Source organism: Eretmochelys imbricata, chromosome 11, assembly GCF_965152235.1.
Source record: "Eretmochelys imbricata isolate rEreImb1 chromosome 11, rEreImb1.hap1, whole genome shotgun sequence".
NCBI lineage: Eukaryota > Metazoa > Chordata > Testudines > Cheloniidae > Eretmochelys > Eretmochelys imbricata.
In genome coordinates, this window is record NC_135582.1 from 52,164,284 (window position 1) to 52,182,519 (window position 18,236).

Sequence of the window (18,236 nt, forward strand, 5' to 3'; positions counted from 1 at the left end):
GACAAAGCTTTGAATGACCAGGCTCAGAATGCTTTAAAGTTATCTTTTAAGACATTAAATCTGCAGTGAGGATTGGCTGAAAAACATATGAATCTGGTCATACAGAAGCATGGCCCTGCATGTGAGTGTTTCTGCTATCTTCAAAGAACAAGACTTACAAGTGGGTCATTTTGTCTCTCTAATCCTGAAGTATAGGTATAATTTAAACTACATAAATAAACCAATTAACCAAAGACCTTTTAGTGTAATGGACAAAATACCATTTGCTTATGGTATATAAATTACAAGAGCAATCAGTTCTTACTTCAAGGCACAAGATGATTATGATCTGAGATCAGGAACACAGGAATTCACATACTGGTTTGTTAGGGGGCTTATTCCTTCACCCACTTACTTCCCTGGTCCTTCTCGCATGAACAGAGAGCAACAATACCCGAAGTCCAAAGGTGCAAACAATTCGATGTTTATTGGGGTGAACTTCCAGCAAGCATGATTCCAGTTTCCTTCCTTAGTATCCTCCTTCCCAGCTCTGACACCACAGAGCCTTACACCTGTGTCCCTGTTCCCATTCCTACCCTTAGCCAAACATGATTCCAACTTCCTTACTCCCATTCCCTGTTCCCATTTCCCCCTTTAGCAAAACATGATTCCAATTTTCTTATCCCCATTCCCTGTTCCCATCTCCCACTTTAGCAAAACATGATTCCAATTTTCTTACCCCCATTCCCTGTTCCCATCACACACACTCACATGCCCACCCACACCCACACCCACACCCAGTCACTTCCTCATTGACTACAGATTATATACTAAAACTTGAGTTCTGCTTAGCTATACCTTAACCAATCATTTTCCTGAAATTTAACTAACCAATCCTAACATATTGTAACATGATTATGTAACCAATTATATCCCACCACCTTAATTAGTTTACACCCAGCAAAATTAATTATACAGCAGACAGGAACAATCACAAAACCAGACAGAGATTATACAGACAAACAACAGCAAAGTGGGAACTATAATGACAAGACAATACAGAAGTGAGGATTTCACATCCCAGCTATTGATAAGTGAGTTCTTGCCAGACAGGATGCTATCAAACTAAGTTTCCTTTTACATTTTCTAGGCACTTCCCTTTCTCTGCAGGTGATAGGAACTATCAGGACAGGATTGTATTCCTAACAGCCGAATAGCACCTTATTTCAGTGTGACTAGTTTGGAGTGTGAGGATGTGACCATTCGCTTCCCAGTTTATGGCTGCCTCTGCTGCTTAGCCAAAGGCCTTAGCCTAAGAACAGGGCCTCAGACTGTCACAGTAAGAGAAGGCCCTTACACCAGCAGACAGTGATTTTAATTCTTTCTTTTATACCTCTATCACTAGCCAAGTGATAAGAATACACCTAAATTCTTAGAGTATAGGCCTTTACAGACAGGCCTGAATATCTACATCCTAACATGGTTCAGACCAGAGGTCTATCTAGTCCAGTATCCAATCTCTAGCACTGACCAATATGCTTTAAAGGAAGATGCAAGAACCTCTGAAGAGGGCAATTAAAAAGTAACCTGACCGTACAGGAAGTTTTTTCTTAACACCTTTAATTCAGTGCTGGCTTATGCCATGAAGGTTTAATAATATATTTATATATTTATATATTACATATTTATATATTATAAATAATATATTTTGTAAATTTTGTCTAATGTAACTGTGGATGTTTCCATTATCCATATAAATATTGAATCCTTTTTTTTTTTTGGGAGACCTACTAAGTCTTGGCCTCAATTATATTTTGTTGAAGTGAGTTTTCCTACATACTTAGTTTTCTAGTATAAACTGATTTTCTGCTTATTAAATAAAATATGCCATGAATTTGTTCTGCAAAGTGTAAGTATATAATATCTGTATTTTTCTTAAAAATATATATTTAGGTTGAAGTTGCATATTCCTTGGCTTGCATTGTTTTAAGGAACAGTAATTTACAGACTGTGTTACAAGAGGAGGAAGGTTTCGTTTATAGTGATGTTCTTGAACTTCTTAATGCACCTGATAAGGTACTGTACTTGATAAAGTAGCAGTATTAATTTACGAAAAAATATTCTATATTAATGTCATAGTGTCACCATAAGCCAAATACAGTAGATCCAACTTCACATGTCAGACACAAATATCAAAAGTATGTCCTTTTAATATAACTATTTTTTTAATACTCTTATGGGTTGGGTTAAACCTTATTGAAGCTGGTGGGTGTAACAGCTGTTCTTAATTTGACAGCTGTAAGAAACAGTTAAGCTCATTTATAGCAGTCCCCACCCAAAACAAAGGCATATGAAGAAGGAAGCTGCAGACATAGCCTGGTCCAGCACAGTGTGTGTCCCTGAGAGAATCCTAGAGAGAAGACTGTGACAGGTTGGATCACAGAAACCCCTTTGGGACTGCCAACTGGTGTGCTGAGACTACCTCTGAACCCATTTTCCCTGGCAGCTTGGGACTTCAGAACCCTGCCTTGTTTGAGCCAGACACGCTAGCCTGCTACAAACACATCCCCAGGTCTGAACTACATCCCTCAAAAGCTGCAGGATAAACTGAAAACAGCTTAAGAAATGTTCCTGTCTCCAACACTCAGATGCCCAGCTCCCAGTGAGGTCCAAACCCTAAATAAATCTGTTTTACCCTGTATAAAGCTTAAGTACAGTTGCAGCAGGGTTAATGGTATAAATGCTATCACAATTTCAAGACTAATATATTGTTCAGAATCAAGGCACACACTAAATTCAGGACCACAAGATCCTCAATTTAGGAAGAAGCTACTGACTACTGGAAACAGGGTCAAACCTTAAACCCAGAATATGTGTAAGTGACTTGGAAGTCCTTTACATCATGCACGCATCCTCTGGAAGTGCTAATAATTCCTGAGGACAATTGTGCCTGGTGTGAAAGGATGTTGGAGGGGATCTGCACCCACTCCGTGAATAGAAGGTGGGAAGAGAGCTCATGCCATTGAGCTCTGAGCCCTTCCCCCAAAGCTGCCCTTTATGGATCTTGACTCTCCTTTTCCCCTTCATTGGAGTTGTGGATGTCAATTCAGGTATCAGTAAACTTTTTACTATTGTTACTGCAGGGGGCAGAGGGAGCTCAGGAACAGGTCCATAACATTAACACAGGACAAAAAGCAAGGTTAATTATACTGGTTGGGAGTTAGCAGGATTCAGGGTATGTGCATATTCCTCTTGCCCCTATCACCAGAGAGAGAGGGATTTCTTCAGGCTGAGGGTCCTTTACTTTGCTCCAAGACTCTCACTTCCATTTCAAAGCAGTGAGCTGCAAGATCACTGTTGGGCTCCATTGCACCATCCATCCAGTCTTCTCAGCTGTCAGCCACAGAAACGTGTTCTGAAGTGGATTTGGGGAGGCTTAGCACATGCTCAGTACCTTACCAACAGTATCTTCCAGCTTCTGGTAGTTGCGGTGAGGGAAGCTAGACAGCTATATGGGTGCCTCTGCATGTGTTCTTTCTCACTTCGGGGACAGACAGACATCTGCAGCTGTACAGTCTAGCTGAATCACACAGCTTTGTGTTGTACAACATCTACCTTATGTTTTATACTGCTGCCCCTCACTATAGTGTCTGAAATACTTCCATGTACATTCAGTAGCAATAGTGAAGTCCTTAGTGGACTGTATGGAGTCTCTGACACTTCTTCTTTTCTGGGATAAAAATCTGCCGGGATAGGGTTTGTTTTTTTCAATTGTATTTATATCCTTTTTTGTTCTGTCTGTTTGTTTCAGGAGGGATTTTTTGTGTGTTCTTGATTGGGGTTTTTTGGTTAAAGAGAAGTGTCAGTGTGGTGAGCGTCATTCTTATCGTTATCTAGTCTCTGAGGGTTTGGCCTGCAGTATTTATATGAAAATCAATAAAAACAAAGACAAAAATATGAGGATGGGGTTGGTAACTATTTTAACATATCAAAGAATACAGTATTTTATTTTTTAATTTTTAGATAGTATGAAAACTTCAGAGCTCGCATGTTTCTGTGGGGTTTTGTATTTGTTTTTTTGTTTTTTTGTTTAAGGATATTTGTTTACGAGCTGGATACGCTTTAGCCCTTTTTGCATACAACAATCCTGTCCAACAGTTCCTGATATTGGAGACCGGCGCAATTACGATGTCTACATTTGAACCTTTTCTGCGATCAGAAATTGAGACAGATAAAGCAATGGCTGCGTTTCAGGTATAGGAACAGGGCTTTTACACATAACACACAAAACACATAGGCCCATTACCAGTTTAAGATGTATTATGTGTAATGTTATGGTTATTAGAACTGATTTTTACACAAAAATATTAATATAAAGTCCTTTTCAAAGAGCTTAAATGGCCGAATATAGTAACACTTATAAAATGTGTAAATTACATTACAGATTTTGAAGATCCTCATCTTCTCTGCAAGCCTCCAGTCATGAACTATTTCAAAAATAATCAGAACTTGGGACTGTTTTTCATGGTAGAAGAAAATGTTGGCTATAGACTTGATCCTGTATCTTTACTCAGACAAAAATCAATGGGAATTCTGTCTGATTAAGGAATGCATGTTTTTTTCCCTACATGTTTTTATTTTAGCATAGGAAAAGAATAACTATTGTATCAAGATAATTTTAACAAACCAACAGATGTATAGAGTAGTGGAAAAGACTGTAACACCTGAAGATGTATGAGTTATATGGATAAAATTGCTTGTATTGCACTGACATGTCTATACTAAGGTTGTGCCTTTTTCTGCCAATAGGCAAAGGTCCAAATTGCAAGTGATAGGGTTGAAAGTGTCATGTAAACGTACAACACTATACACAATAAGTGATTTTCTTATTAATACGTGAAGAAAAAAGGAAATGGAAGAAACCTACTTAAACAATCCATATCTTTTAAAAACGGTCTGCTTTTGATTTCAGATTGTTGTTTTAGCCAAAGTCATAGTGGATGTGGACCAAGTTACTTTGTCTGCAAGAGGGGTTACTATTTTAGTTGAACTACTAAATTCTGAAAAGACCGCTACTCTTGTTCTAACTGGTAAGAATTATAGAAGATGAGCAAAAACTCATAGTAATATAAAGTTAAGCATGTCCTTAAAATACTGTTGTTTCTCCAAAATGAGATATTGAAACTTACTGTGTAGTATTAGATGGCAGACTCAGGTCAGGAGACTGGCTCTTCCAAAATGCCTGCACAAAGGAGTAAGAGGACATAAGGCATCTTTTGGTCTGCTGCAATGGCTACCCACATCTTGAGTTACTGCTGGGGAAGGGAGGAGCAGCCTCTGCAGGGCTTCTACTCCCACTCCCATGCCACCCTATGGTCTGCCTAGCATACTTAAACTAGTGTAGCGGGAGAAGTAATCCACATTCAGAAAAAAGCTTTAGCAGATTACTTTCCCCCTCTAAAAAGGTGGGACCCGGGGACTGAATTGTGACTCTGAGACACAATGCAGTCCTTCATCTGTTTCTGTAGATTTATAATCTGGCCCTCCATTTTTATGCAATTCTTGCTCAGGCAAAATTCGTATAGACATCAATGAGAGTTTTGCTTAGGTAATGAATGAGTAAAAACTAAGGAAGGATTTCAAGATTTTGCCCAAAGATGATAAAGGAGATGTATTTAATAAAATACTGCTACAGTGTTTTAAAATTATTCCTCTTACAAAAGCAAATTTCTTGGAGGCAGAAATCCAACATTTTAGATGCAATAGTTATAAAAAACATATTGAGACTATCACAGTTGAAATAATGACAGAAGACAAAAGATTGTGGGTATGACAACTTCACTGATAATATTTAAACACATTTTGAAAAAACAAAGCATTTCATTAAGATTATGCAGGAGACTAGAAGTGAACAAACTGATAATATGTTTGACGTTATATAATGTGTAATTCTAGTGTCTAATTAATTTGTAGGGAAATTATTGGCTAGCCTGGCTCATACAAGAGCAGGTATTCCAGAAGCAATTACTGAACTAGGAACTATCCAACGTCTTTGTTATCATTTGTACTCAGATAAAGAAGAGGTAAAATTTCTCCCATCTCCCCAAAATAAAATGTTCATGTTGTGGTTTTAAATTTATTTTTCTTCTTTATTAATTAAATCTGTTTGCACAATTAGCTAATGAATGTTAGCTTTATATGTACTAGTAGAAATATTTTATAAAACCTCTCTTAAACAACCAAAAACATATTAAAAATAAGATAAATGTGTAAGACAAAGTTCCTGGCCCCATTGAAATCAATGGCAAAACTTCCACTGACTTCAGGTGGCCAGGATTTCCCGCAAAGGTTTCAGTGTATGTTTGTTAAATACTTAAATCCTGATGATGAATGGTAAATTTCTTACCTGATAATTTCCTTTCTGCTAGCAGTATCTACCACTATTCTGAGATGTATGTGAGGTAGACAGCAGTGAACAGAAGTCAGGAGAATTAAGAAAAAAGATTGAGATAAGGAAGACATCCCCCTCCCCTAACTTAATTGCCCAAAATGGCAATGCTATTACTAGATCACTGCTTGTAGCATCCCTGCCACAGGAGGCCTCTGTGAAGGACAGAAAGTCCATTTTATAGGATCTAATAAAGGTGTTAACTTATGACCACTTTGCAGCCCTGCAGTTTTCTAGAGTAAAAGCATAAGTACTTTTTGCCTATACAGTCATCATAGCTCTTGTGGCACGTGCCTTAATGCTGGATCACCTGGTGTCTTGCATACTTCTATGATACATAGCTTGATCCATATAGTTACTAATAGCTTGGATACCCTAAGCCTTTGGTTCTTTGGATGAAAGGATATAAAAAAGGAGCCCTAGCTTCTTGTTGATTTGGAGCTCTTTAATGCTTTTTGAACATCTAAAGTGTGCCAGAGTTTTTTTCTCAGATGCTGTGGCTTTGGACAGAATGAAGGGAAGAGTATCTCCTGTGAGGAATGGAAAAATGAATTCACCTTAGGCAAGAACAATTCCAGTATTCTTCACACCAGCTTGTCATCATAGAACATGCAGTGGAATTCCTATGTGAATAGAGCTGCCAGTTCAAAACCTCATCTAGCAGACGTGATGGTGACCAAAAAACAGATTTTGATGGATAGGTAGAATAGAGATATTGATATCAATGGCTCAAAAGGGTGTGGGGTTAGGACTTTTAATCCTAGGGGAGGTCCCCATTTGGGAACAAATAGTTTAACCACAAGTTTAGCCAGTCTGATTGCTCTAAGAAACCTGGATTCTTGAGGGTTCTCTGTTAAGGAAACAGAGGATCCAGAAAATAGGAGGTTACTTATTGCTGACACCTGGTGTGGTGTGGAGCTGGGCTGAATTCCATAGTTTACCCCTTCCTGAAGAAAGTCCAGGATATCTGAGATACCAGGATCCTTGGGATTTTTTTTTATGTTCTTCACACCACGAGCTAAACCTAGCCCAGATGGAGGAGCAGCCCTTTAGTGTTGAATCTTGCCTGGAGAAGAGTTCTAATCGCTTTCGAAGATCACTTGGCACAGCTAAGGCTTCTCTCTTAATAGTCAGGCTATCAGTTGTAGATAATTGTAACCGTGCCTCAGTGGGTCCCAGCTGAGGATGCCAAATTCAGGATGAACTGCTGAGAAATAGGGCAGATACACCCCAAGACTGGTTGCTATTCCCCTTATGATATACCAAACCAGCAACAGAAGTAAACTTCTGTTTCTTTTGGCTAACAAGAAGTCATAAAAGCAGTTTCCTCTGGCATTCCAGTCCTTGTATTACCACTGAAAACACTCGATTTAAAGGTGAGTGGTTCTTTACAACTATTCTCGTCAACTAAAAGGTTCTTCTGATCCCAAAGGACCAGCCACACAACCAGGTCAATATATAATGTACATATTACCCAAAAAGCATGCTGATGCCAATCTCTAAAATCTAAAGGTTTATTCATAGAAAGAAAGAAAGAAAGAAAGAAAGAAAGGTGAGAGTTAAAATTGGTTAAAGGAATCAAATACATAACAATCAATGCAAAGTTCTTGGTTCAGGCTTGTAGCAGTGATGGAATAAACTGCTGGCTTAAGTCAGGCTACCAGTGGTAGACCCAAATTTATCTTCTTTGTCAGGTTGAGAGCTGTGAGCATGCATCCTTGCTCGTTTTGATAATATAGTTGCTTTATTTAATGTGAAGAATACATCTTTGAAATCAGAATTAGAATCAGCCTCAAATCAGTATCAGGGACATTTCTGTTCCTTCTAGGTTCGTATAGCCTCAGCTGGTGCTCTTGGATACTTAACATTTAACCGCACTGCTTATCGCCATCTATTAGTGGAATGCAGGAACAAACCCAAGCAGTTCACACGTCTAATGAATAACCTCAGCAGGGATGCAAAAATAAGCCAGGACTTTGTAAAAGAATTCCAAAGGCAAAGACAAGTGGGGCTGCCTTCTTTAAGGTACCATATGCTGTACATTTATATGGGTGTGTGTTTACTGAAGTTAAAAAATGAAATAGAAATAATTATATGATTTTATATTTAAGGATAAATTTTCCAAATATGGAAGCAGAGGTTTGTATGCAAAAAATGCATGTGCATACAACTAAGCCACTGGTGCATGCAAAAAGATATTTGCTCATGCAAGTGCCTTTTGTGGACACAGTTAGTCAATTTGCTTTGGCAAAAGTGGGTACATGTATGTGTGAAAGTTGGCCTCAACTTTAAGAAAATGTATCCTTTCTTGTGCACAAATATTTCCTTACTTCTCATCAAGCATAATCTCATGTTCTGTGTATATATTTCAAATATATATACACTTTATCTCTGCTTTAGAAGATGGTTTCTTTTTTCTCATGTGAAAATCTAGGTGATATACTAGGAACCAGTAACACCACTCTCAAAATATTAATGTAACAATATCATTTGCAAATATCTTAGGCAAAATAGTCAATTGGACAAAATCCAAAGTCATAAGCTTGGGCAAGTTCTGGCAGGACCCTGTGCATTAGCATGAATCAGAATACTGTGCTCGGCACAGGGAGTGCAAAGCAGAAGTTTTACATCCCTAACATGCTTCCCCAAAACCCACAGGTCCTCTATGACAGAAATAGTGGTGGTTTGTTCTGGAGCATGATTTACAAATATTTTTGAATAGATGCAACTGACTCGACACTGGCCCCCTTCACTCTCCACAAATTGGGCAATCTCCTGACAGAATTCATTCCTGGCCAAAATGGGTGTATGTTAATATTGTTTTTTTAGCATACATATTGGGTTGTGTTCATTGTGGGGCCATTCATGGAGGCAAAATTTAGCTCCTTGTCAAAAAGCTGTACATCAAATTTAAATGCTCTGTTTTATTATTTATATTTATAAAAATCCAATCAATACACAGAGCTACTACAAAAAATTAATGGTAGAATTTAGTAAGTTATGGGCATCTCCAATCCCATATAAAAAACCAAAACAACATTTATAATTAAGAAAAGACATTCATACTGAAATGAAAACTTAAAAATATAACTTATTTAGAAATCAAATGAACTCAGTTTACTGTTGGTATTACAGTAGCATATTGAGACTCAGTCAAAGGTAAGGTCCCCATTGTCCTAGGCTCTGTATGACTGTAACAAAAAGATGATGGTCCCTGTCCCAAAAAGCTCACAATCTAGGTTTAAGAGCCAGAAGAAACAAATGGATGGGCAGGAAGAGAGTGGGAGGACAAGATAATAGTAAAATAAGCATATTTTGCATAGTAGGTAGTGAGTTTAGTCTGTAATCTGCCTAGCCATATGCAGCTGGTATTGCTTTTTTAAGCTTTTTGTGATGGAGGTAGTTGGAGGACAAGGTGGTGGCTCTGCAGATTATGACAGGTCCCCCTCTTCTCCCCGGATATATAAAGGGGTATAGAAGAAAGTGTACAGATGGTTGTGGGAGAAGAGGACCAATGGATGATCTTTGACAGTTCAGATTAAATGGTTAAAGATATAGTTAAAGATAAATTTGGCTCCGTAATAATCCACCACAAGAACATGTTAAGAGTTAGACTTCTCTCAACCATAGCCCTTTGGGAACAGTGCAGAAAAGAAGACTGTTGCTAGAACAGAACTCCCCTGTAGTTTCAGTAAACCAGTAGTTGACAGCAGCTACTAGCTGCACACTCCTATCCTCCAGTTGTGAGGGTGGAACCTATCTCCCACCTCTACAACATGGGGTTGCAATGGGAGACTATCCCCGGCCCCCCTTACGCCAACTCTGGATATGGGATGGGTTGTGGATATGAGAGAGACCCTACAACTCCTTTCCCTCAATGATAAAAATGAGAAGAGAGAGAATGTTTTAACAAATGTTGCTGTAAACAGGAATCAAAGTTTAAATGCAGGCTCGTTAACTTTCAGCACCACAATGCTGCCTAGTTATCGTGCACCTCTACAAGGTGTATTTACACAGAGTAACAGGAAGCGATGGCCAGGCCCTCATGTGTCAGAAGACCTATGCAAGCCAGCCATGCTAGAAGTTGCAGTAAGCATATTCAGGGAACACTGCTGAAACAGAACTTCTGTGATTATATTCACTACTAATGTTACAGAAGTGATTTGCTTTTGCTGTATTCTAAACTACTATAAATTATAGCCAGTTATGGAAATAAAAACTGGCAATCCAATAAAACAGTTCTCATGGAAGGTATGATATGGGACTGTACATCAGTTTATTCTAGCGAATAAACCTAGGACATAATAGGAATAAAGAAAATATATCTGACAAACTATATCCATGGTTACAAAGAGTTTTAGAAATGCTTTTCATAGTCAAACTCTTGCATGAATGATTAGGAACTATAATATCATAACCACATTCAGGCTAATAAAGAGAGAATTCTAAAGGAAACAGAATCAGTAATAGGGTTTGGAATGCTGATAAATACACTGTCTCTTCTGTACAGTGATGCTTCCTTTCAATCTTGTCATTGATTATATTTCTCTTAGAATTCTTTCCCAGAATTACATAAATCACTCAATTCCTAGAATGTATGGTGATAATCTTCCATGTAATTTTTACGTTTCTAACAGCTGTTACGCTTTCATACTTAAATCTAAACAGTGTGATTTGCCTGATGTTAAAATATCCATGTAACTTAATTCCTTACCATTTCATTTTGAGTTCTAAGTGATACTTTAAAGCTAAAAGGAACATTTGAGTAAAAGAGTGCAGTGCTTAAATTTATGTCTCAATAAATAAAATAAAAGCATGCTTCCAGACTGGAATCAGAAAATACCATTCTTTGTTCAAGAACAGACTGTGACATAAATGGAAAATGGATTGAATGAGACTCTAACATTAGACTTATAAGACAAAATACATGGAAACAATTTGTAGATGACTTCAACTAAGATTCTGATAGAATCCCCCTCCTTTCCTGGTTTGCTGTGCCTGGCCAATGGGGGCTGCGGGAAGTGGCGCGGGCTGAGGGATGTACTGGCCACAACTCCTGCAGCCCCCATTGGCCAGGGGGCAGCGAACCGCAGCCAATGGGAGCCAAGATCGGCCAAACCTGCAGACGCAGTGGGTAAACAAACCGACCGGGCCCGCCAGGGGCTTTCCCTTAACAAGTGGCGTCCCAAGTTTGGGAAACACTGCTTTAAACTAACATGTAACAAATATAAATTAAATATATTATTCCCACACAAAACCCTCCTATGTGGTAGTGATGAGGTTTCAGCCATATATCAATACTTTGAATTTCAAGAATTTTTTAAATTAAAAAAAAAAAAAGAAATTTTTAAGATTAAATTTACAAGAAACACCAAATTCTGAAAGTCTTGAAATTCAAAGTTAAGATAGTCAAACTAGCTAAGTGTTCTGTAATTAGTGTCGATTTTGTATGTTTCTAATACTAAATGTGATGACTTGTTATCACACTAACTTTTGTTTTTAATGTAAATGGTTTAATATAATGATCTGTGTCTAAAGAGACTTAGATTAATAGCTGCCAAACAGAGTTAGAGGCCTGATGCTATGAGGTTCTCAATGCCTTCTGTACTTTGAAGGATTGGGACCTTAAGAACAAGTGGGGAAAAATTGCCTTCAGCATTCTATTTATCTAATGAGGAATTGGTAAAATTATTTTGTGTGTTGTGTATAACACTTAAGGTGATAAAGTGGCACAACCACTGTGGGCTGGATTGTAACTGTACAATCTGGCCTGAGAAAGAGACAGTGTGTAGTTGCACTGCCCCAGGAGCAAAGCAGGAATGGGGACCCAGATCAACGAAGGGACTTAGGCACCTAAACCCCAGATTTAGGTGCCACTGCAATCCATAAAACCCTAGCTCAGCTGCTACCTAACTCCGTAGGTGCCTAAACTCACTCAGTGCCTAAATTTTGGCTGTAAAAGCTTCCTGGGCATCTAAGAGGCTGGGCATGTGCACTGTTGCTTCAGGCAGGCACTCAGGCATCTATCTCATAAGCCACAGCGCAAACATCAAAGCAGGTGAAGACAGGTATTGCCCTGCTTATCTGGCCTGTGGGGCTCAGTCTAATAGGCCTTGCTCTGAGCATTCCGCATAAAATAGGTGGGGATGGGTGGGATGGGGTGAGGAGGCCTCCCTTATAATGTTTAGACTAGCGGTTGGGAAAGTCACCTGGAAGTGGGTTTAATTTTAGTTTAATTTCAGTTTAATTCCCCCCTTTGCCTGTTGAGAGAGATCTACCTCAGAATACTTCTCCTCAATCTCTTTATTGAAGCACTTCCACTTTGTAGAATTAGATATTAATTCGATCAGAGAGTGAGTGAATGGCTCTATAGTGCAGTGCTTAAGGCACTTACCTGAGAGGTGGGAAATCCTATTCAAATCCCTTCTCATCAGGCAGAGAGGGGGAACTGAATCATGATCTCCCACTGGGCTAAACATTTTAAGGGAGTACTCCTCCTTCCCCTGATGGTTTTGTGTGGACTTAAGTGTTTGCTGCTCCCTATCTCGGAAGAAACGGCTTAGGTGCCTGACTCGAGGAGAGGGGTTCCCAGCTGTGGATTGCAAGCAGAGAGAGATGCCTTCCTGCAGCGCAGACTGAGGCACCTAACTCCAGGAGAAGGACAGGATTTAGGGACACATACCTCTTGTTGGCATTTTCCATGGGCTATCTTAGGTGGCTCTCTACCTACCATGCTGGCTTTTGTGGATCCCGTTCTCTGGCACCTTTTTACCGGTATTGTATAGCCTAGGCAACTAATCCAGGGTTTATGGAGTCTAGTTATGTTTTCCAGTGCAGACCAATGCAATATCTAAGTCTATTTGTGGATCCGGGTGCAGACTATTACTTGGAGAGCAGGCTCCCCCTTTCCCCCATGGGAGAATTAATTTGCATCAGCACTTTTGTTTGTACAGTATATACCCTGGTCTGTGCTAGCTCTGCTGTGCTGGGTGGCTGACAGATTTGGGTGTGCAGAGCCAAGGCTTTGCCCAGGGCTGGCCCACAACATTTTGGCACCTGAGACGGGGAGCTCAAATGATGTCCCCCTGCCCCCTCGCTTGGGCCAAAACTTTGAAAGGTCTCAATTCTGCCTTCTTCCTGTTCTACTCCTCTCATGGTACTGCTCTGCTACCTACCCCAATAAAGGAGAACTAACAACTTAAAATGCCTTATTCAAAAATTTTAAGTAACACAACTTTCAAACACCTGAACAGCAAATGTAACTTTTCTTGTCTGCATAGTAAACACTGGCATTTTTATCTGTTTGAATAATCAAAGTGGTGCTTTCCATTCCTTCTTGGTTGCAAAGATTTGAACTGCTTTCTGAAGGTCCACAGTCTGGGCCAGCTCTTGCTCTGAGATGGTTGCAAGGCCAACCAGCCTCTCCTGTGTCATTGTGGAGTGTAGATGTGTTTTTATTAACTTCAGCTTGGAAAAGCTGCGTTCTCCACTGGCAACTGTTACAGGAAGTGTTAGAAGTATGCACAGAGCAACAAAAGCATTTGGAAAAAGGGTGGTTATCTTATTTGTGCACATACATTCCAGAACAGCCTTTGGAGTTGAAATGTATCTTGAAAGGGCTTTCAGTTCATCACCTAAATCACTCGCATCAATATCGTGCATGTCATCATGTGTCAACACTGTCTCTAGTGCCCTGCATTGCTGGTGTAGGTCTTCTTCAGATGTAGTGAGGAGTTTTGGAATATCATACAACATCCCAAATATACTGCTGTGTTCCTTGAGCTGCATGAAACGTTCTTCAACTGACTGTATTGCACAATCTAGCACTTGGTTAAAGAATTCAACTTTGAATTGTTGTTTGGGGTCTCTTATGGGATTATCCCTTGCCTCGTAATCAAAATGTCATCTTCGGTGACATTCTTGAATGGGTGGGAAAATACCTTCAGTGTGAAGTTCCTCTGCCAAGTTCTCTGCACTCTTCAGAACATTTTGAAATCCCTCATCTGACCGGTAAGACTGTAGGTATGACTTTGCTTTGTCCAATTGTTTCATTGCTCCAGATATATCAAGGTCAACATCTTTGAGTCTCTTGCTTACAACATTTATTTCAAACAGTATGTCATGCCACAACACTAAGCCACACAGAAATTTGAAGTTATGTATGTTTCTGGTGATTCCGTTTCCCTCTGCCACTGTTCCCCCATGAACAGTTCCTGTCATAGCATTATCCTCCATAATGGCAACTATGGCATCATCTATCTTCCCAATTTGGTGTCTGATAGGCTTTATCGCCTCCAATCGACTTTCCCATCATGTGGCACTCAGTGGATTGGTGTTGGAGCAGAGAGCAGTTTGGAGGGAAGCAGAGGAGAATTTGGAGAAGTGCTGTGGGGGGGCTAAGAAGACCAAGACCCTAGGTAAAGGGATGTGTGGTTTGTGCAGAGGGAGGGCAGGAAACCCCACAAGCTGAAGGACAGGAGAGGGAAGTAGTCCAGGGGAAGGAACTGCTAGTTCAAGAGGTTTACCGCTATCCCTAGGGCCCCTGAGCTGGGACCCGGAGTAGAGGGTGGGCCCGGGTCCCTCCCTCTCAACTCCCCTCCTCTAGGACACTAGTGAGGCAGTTCAGGGGTGAGAAACGGTGCCCTGAACCATCCCCAAGAAGAGAAAGCGTGAGACCCATCAAAGTAGTGCCAGCAATTTGCCACAGTACATTTCTTGGGTGGTGACTCTTCTTAGATGCTCCTGGAGTACAGCGTCAAACTCTGACATCAGCTCCACAATTTTAAGAAAGTTTCCATTTTTTGGCACATAGAGCTGATCTGAAGTGCCACGCAGTGCTAGGTTTTGGGTAGCAAGCATTCTCACCATGGCAATGAGCCTTTTCAGAACATTTTGCCAGTAAAGAGACTCTAATGCAGTCTTCTCTTGATGCTGATCATCTATGGTGGCCTTTAACCTTAGTCTCATCTCAAGCTCTTTCCACCTATGGAATGCTCTCTGGTGATTTTCTGCCTTCTCATGGCATGCCAGATTTCTAGTCAGATTTTTCTAGTCCTTTGTTCCGGTAGAACCCAATGTGGCTGGAACATCAGACTGGAAGAGTTTGCAACAAAAACAGTATGCAGCATTCTGGGTTTTTGAGTACATGAGCCATGGCCTCTCCACTTTGTCACCATTGGGGATTTCACGCCAGTAATGTGTTGGATGGAAACGTCTATTTTCATTGTCTTTGGGGAACATGAAGTTTTTCACTTGCTGTGGCCCATGCAGTACAAGGAAGTCCCTCAGGCTACTGCTCAAGTGGGTCCACAGTCCTGGATCGTCTAGACTTAAGAAACTAAACTCAGCAGCAGCTGTTCCTTGCGACTCCACCACACTCTTCTCTGATCTACACTGTTTTCAGGAATGTGCATGGTTACATCCATTTGAGATGGAAATATGGATGCTGCAGTAGCTGCCAGGTCTCGTCCACTCTGACTAACCGGAAGATCATGCATCTCCTCACCACTCTCCTCCTCACTGGGGCCAGAAGTCTCACCGTGAACATTTGTGTCTATGTATCTCAGGACTGCTCTTTCCTGCTTAGATAGAAAAGCTTCCTTTGCTTGCTTGCTTTTTCTGAATGCTGCCCCAGAGGGGTGTTTTCCTCTTTCACTCATGACTGCTGTTCTGTACCAGCTATAGTGGCTCTCAACACTCAATTGAAGGGGACAAATAAGCAGGCTGGTAGTAGGGCCTGAGTGAGGGAAGATATCAGCGTGTTAAAGGCCTAACTGGCTCCTACTACTTCAGTTGAGTGCCTGTTCTCCTCAAGTGGGTTCAGGGAAGCAGCAGGAAAGAGGAAGCTCCCTGAGAAGCTGGTGTTAATCAGTCCAAGCTCCTCGGGGTGCTAGAGAGGTACATAAAAGGCCCCTCCTCCTGTCTCCCTGCAGCTCCAGAAGTACTCTACAAAATTTCTTCTCCATAAATCACCTATTATAGTTTTAACATCCTTGAATAGTTATTGAATTTTCTTCCAACATATCCCTGCATCTAAAGTAGCCACAAAGTCAGTATATTAATGTGTGTTTAAGGTTCCCAATATATTATTCCAGTTTACATGTAATTTCTGCACACCCGTTGAAGTGAAATTGGCCAGACCTGCTTTTCGTCTACACAGGTATAGGAAAGAATGACTTTAGCCAGGAGGATAAAACAGAGCCTGAAAGTTTCATTAAGAGGTACGGTGATGAAATGGGGGTTAATAGTGAGCCATAGATTTTACAACTCCAAGGTATATCTTTGAGCATAGTAGTATATACAATAATTTATCTTTATTCTCAAAAAAACCCTGACATTTCAAAGATCTTGGACTACACAAATTCCAGAAATGTATCCAGATGACACAGGCACAGATCTTAAAACAAACATGCATGCTTTTGTGTGCACCATGATATACATGCAATACATATAGTGTATATGCAAGTTGAGTTTGCAAGCATGCAAAGATATGTATAAGCAGAAATCTGTGACTTGCACACGATGGGTATTTTTGCATGGGCACTTTTGCTCAAGTTCTTTTCAGAATTTTTCCAGACTCTCTCTGAGACAATAGTAATACAACCTGTTTAAAAGCATGAGTTTCAAGCTCCTCAGCCTTCAACTATGTTTACAACTGATGCAGATGAGCTGGAGAGCAGACCTAAAAGAACCCTTGATGTCCTTACAAGTCCAGGCTCCATGTGAACTGGGGAGGTCAATCCTAAATATCTTCTCATCAAGAACACATGAAAGCCTGCATTCTTCAGAATATTTTATCTCAATTGGAATGTGCTCAATTAACTTTATAAATCAGGCAGGAGTCACTGCACCGAACACTGAAATGCAGCTACCTGCAGTATTAAATCTACAAAGGAATTTTAGGTAGGCAGAATGTATTTGTCTTACACTATCACAGGTGAGATACATGATCTAATGGTCCTTTCTGGCCTTGAAGTCTCGGAATCGTAGAAATACCAAAGCAATAAACACCTGACATATTTGAAACATGATATTCTCACAGATAGCTCAAGTTGTCAACTTTGCACGTTTTGCCTGTTTGGCTACTGCAAAAAACTCAAACTTTTATTTTGAAGCTGTTTTTCTGGGATGATTTTGTTTTAATCCAGAAAAATTGGTCTTCCCTTCAACATTGCTCAAAACCTCCTGTAGGCTATTTATTACAGGGAAATTGACCTCCTCTCTAAGGGAAATTCTTTATCATTAAGTAAGAGCATCCACATTTCCTCAGGTACGTCAGCTGCCTCTATCCGGCCACACAGATAAAACAGTGTTAGTAGCCACATTTAAATTTAATTGATCCACCCTTATTAAAATAAATTGCAGTGACAAAAGGTTTTCTCAACCATTAGACTCAATCTTCAACAATCATTAAGGTGGAGCAAAAACTCAAACATTGATGTGGGGGGGGGGGGAGCGGGAGGAAGAGAAAGAGGGAACTGAATAGCCAAAGAATAGCACAGGTCAGACAGTCTCCTATGCTCCCACTAAACGCTGGCAAACCCGCAGCTTCAAAGAGGAAGAGTAGCTGTCTATTGCTTCTCTGGAATCTCTCTCAAAGCAAGACATGAAGGATACTTAACTTAGTGATGAGATCATATGGAACTGACCCAATATGTATGAAGTCCTTTTTCACTTACGTTCTGTGTTAAGTGGGATCACATGTAGATATTTCCTTTTCTTGTCAGTCTAGGATTTGTGTATGCTGAGGTAGTTTCACTGTAACTCCCCTGTCGCTTTTCATCTTTGAGCATCTCTTAGCAGTGTTATT

At 40.1% G+C, this 18,236-nt stretch overlaps 2 protein-coding genes across 3 annotated transcripts in view; one reads left to right on the top strand and one right to left on the bottom strand.

Annotated features, from left to right (window-relative positions):
• Positions 1-18,236, top strand: part of ANKAR (ankyrin and armadillo repeat containing) — a 47,289-nt gene that overhangs the window by 24,728 nt on the left and 4,325 nt on the right. Inside the window, exons 18-22 of the mRNA XM_077829372.1 lie at positions 1,933-2,055; positions 4,075-4,233; positions 4,952-5,069; positions 5,953-6,062; positions 8,256-8,452. Of these exons, the coding sequence (XP_077685498.1) occupies positions 1,933-2,055; positions 4,075-4,233; positions 4,952-5,069; positions 5,953-6,062; positions 8,256-8,452 (707 nt within the window). The remainder of the gene's footprint in view (positions 1-1,932; positions 2,056-4,074; positions 4,234-4,951; positions 5,070-5,952; positions 6,063-8,255; positions 8,453-18,236) is intronic.
• Positions 1-18,236, bottom strand: part of OSGEPL1 (O-sialoglycoprotein endopeptidase like 1) — a 52,578-nt gene that overhangs the window by 12,321 nt on the left and 22,021 nt on the right. For both annotated transcript variants that reach the window (XM_077829379.1, XM_077829380.1), the window contains exon 10: positions 5,169-5,221. In XM_077829379.1, coding sequence (XP_077685505.1) covers positions 5,169-5,221 — 53 coding nt within the window. The remainder of the gene's footprint in view (positions 1-5,168; positions 5,222-18,236) is intronic.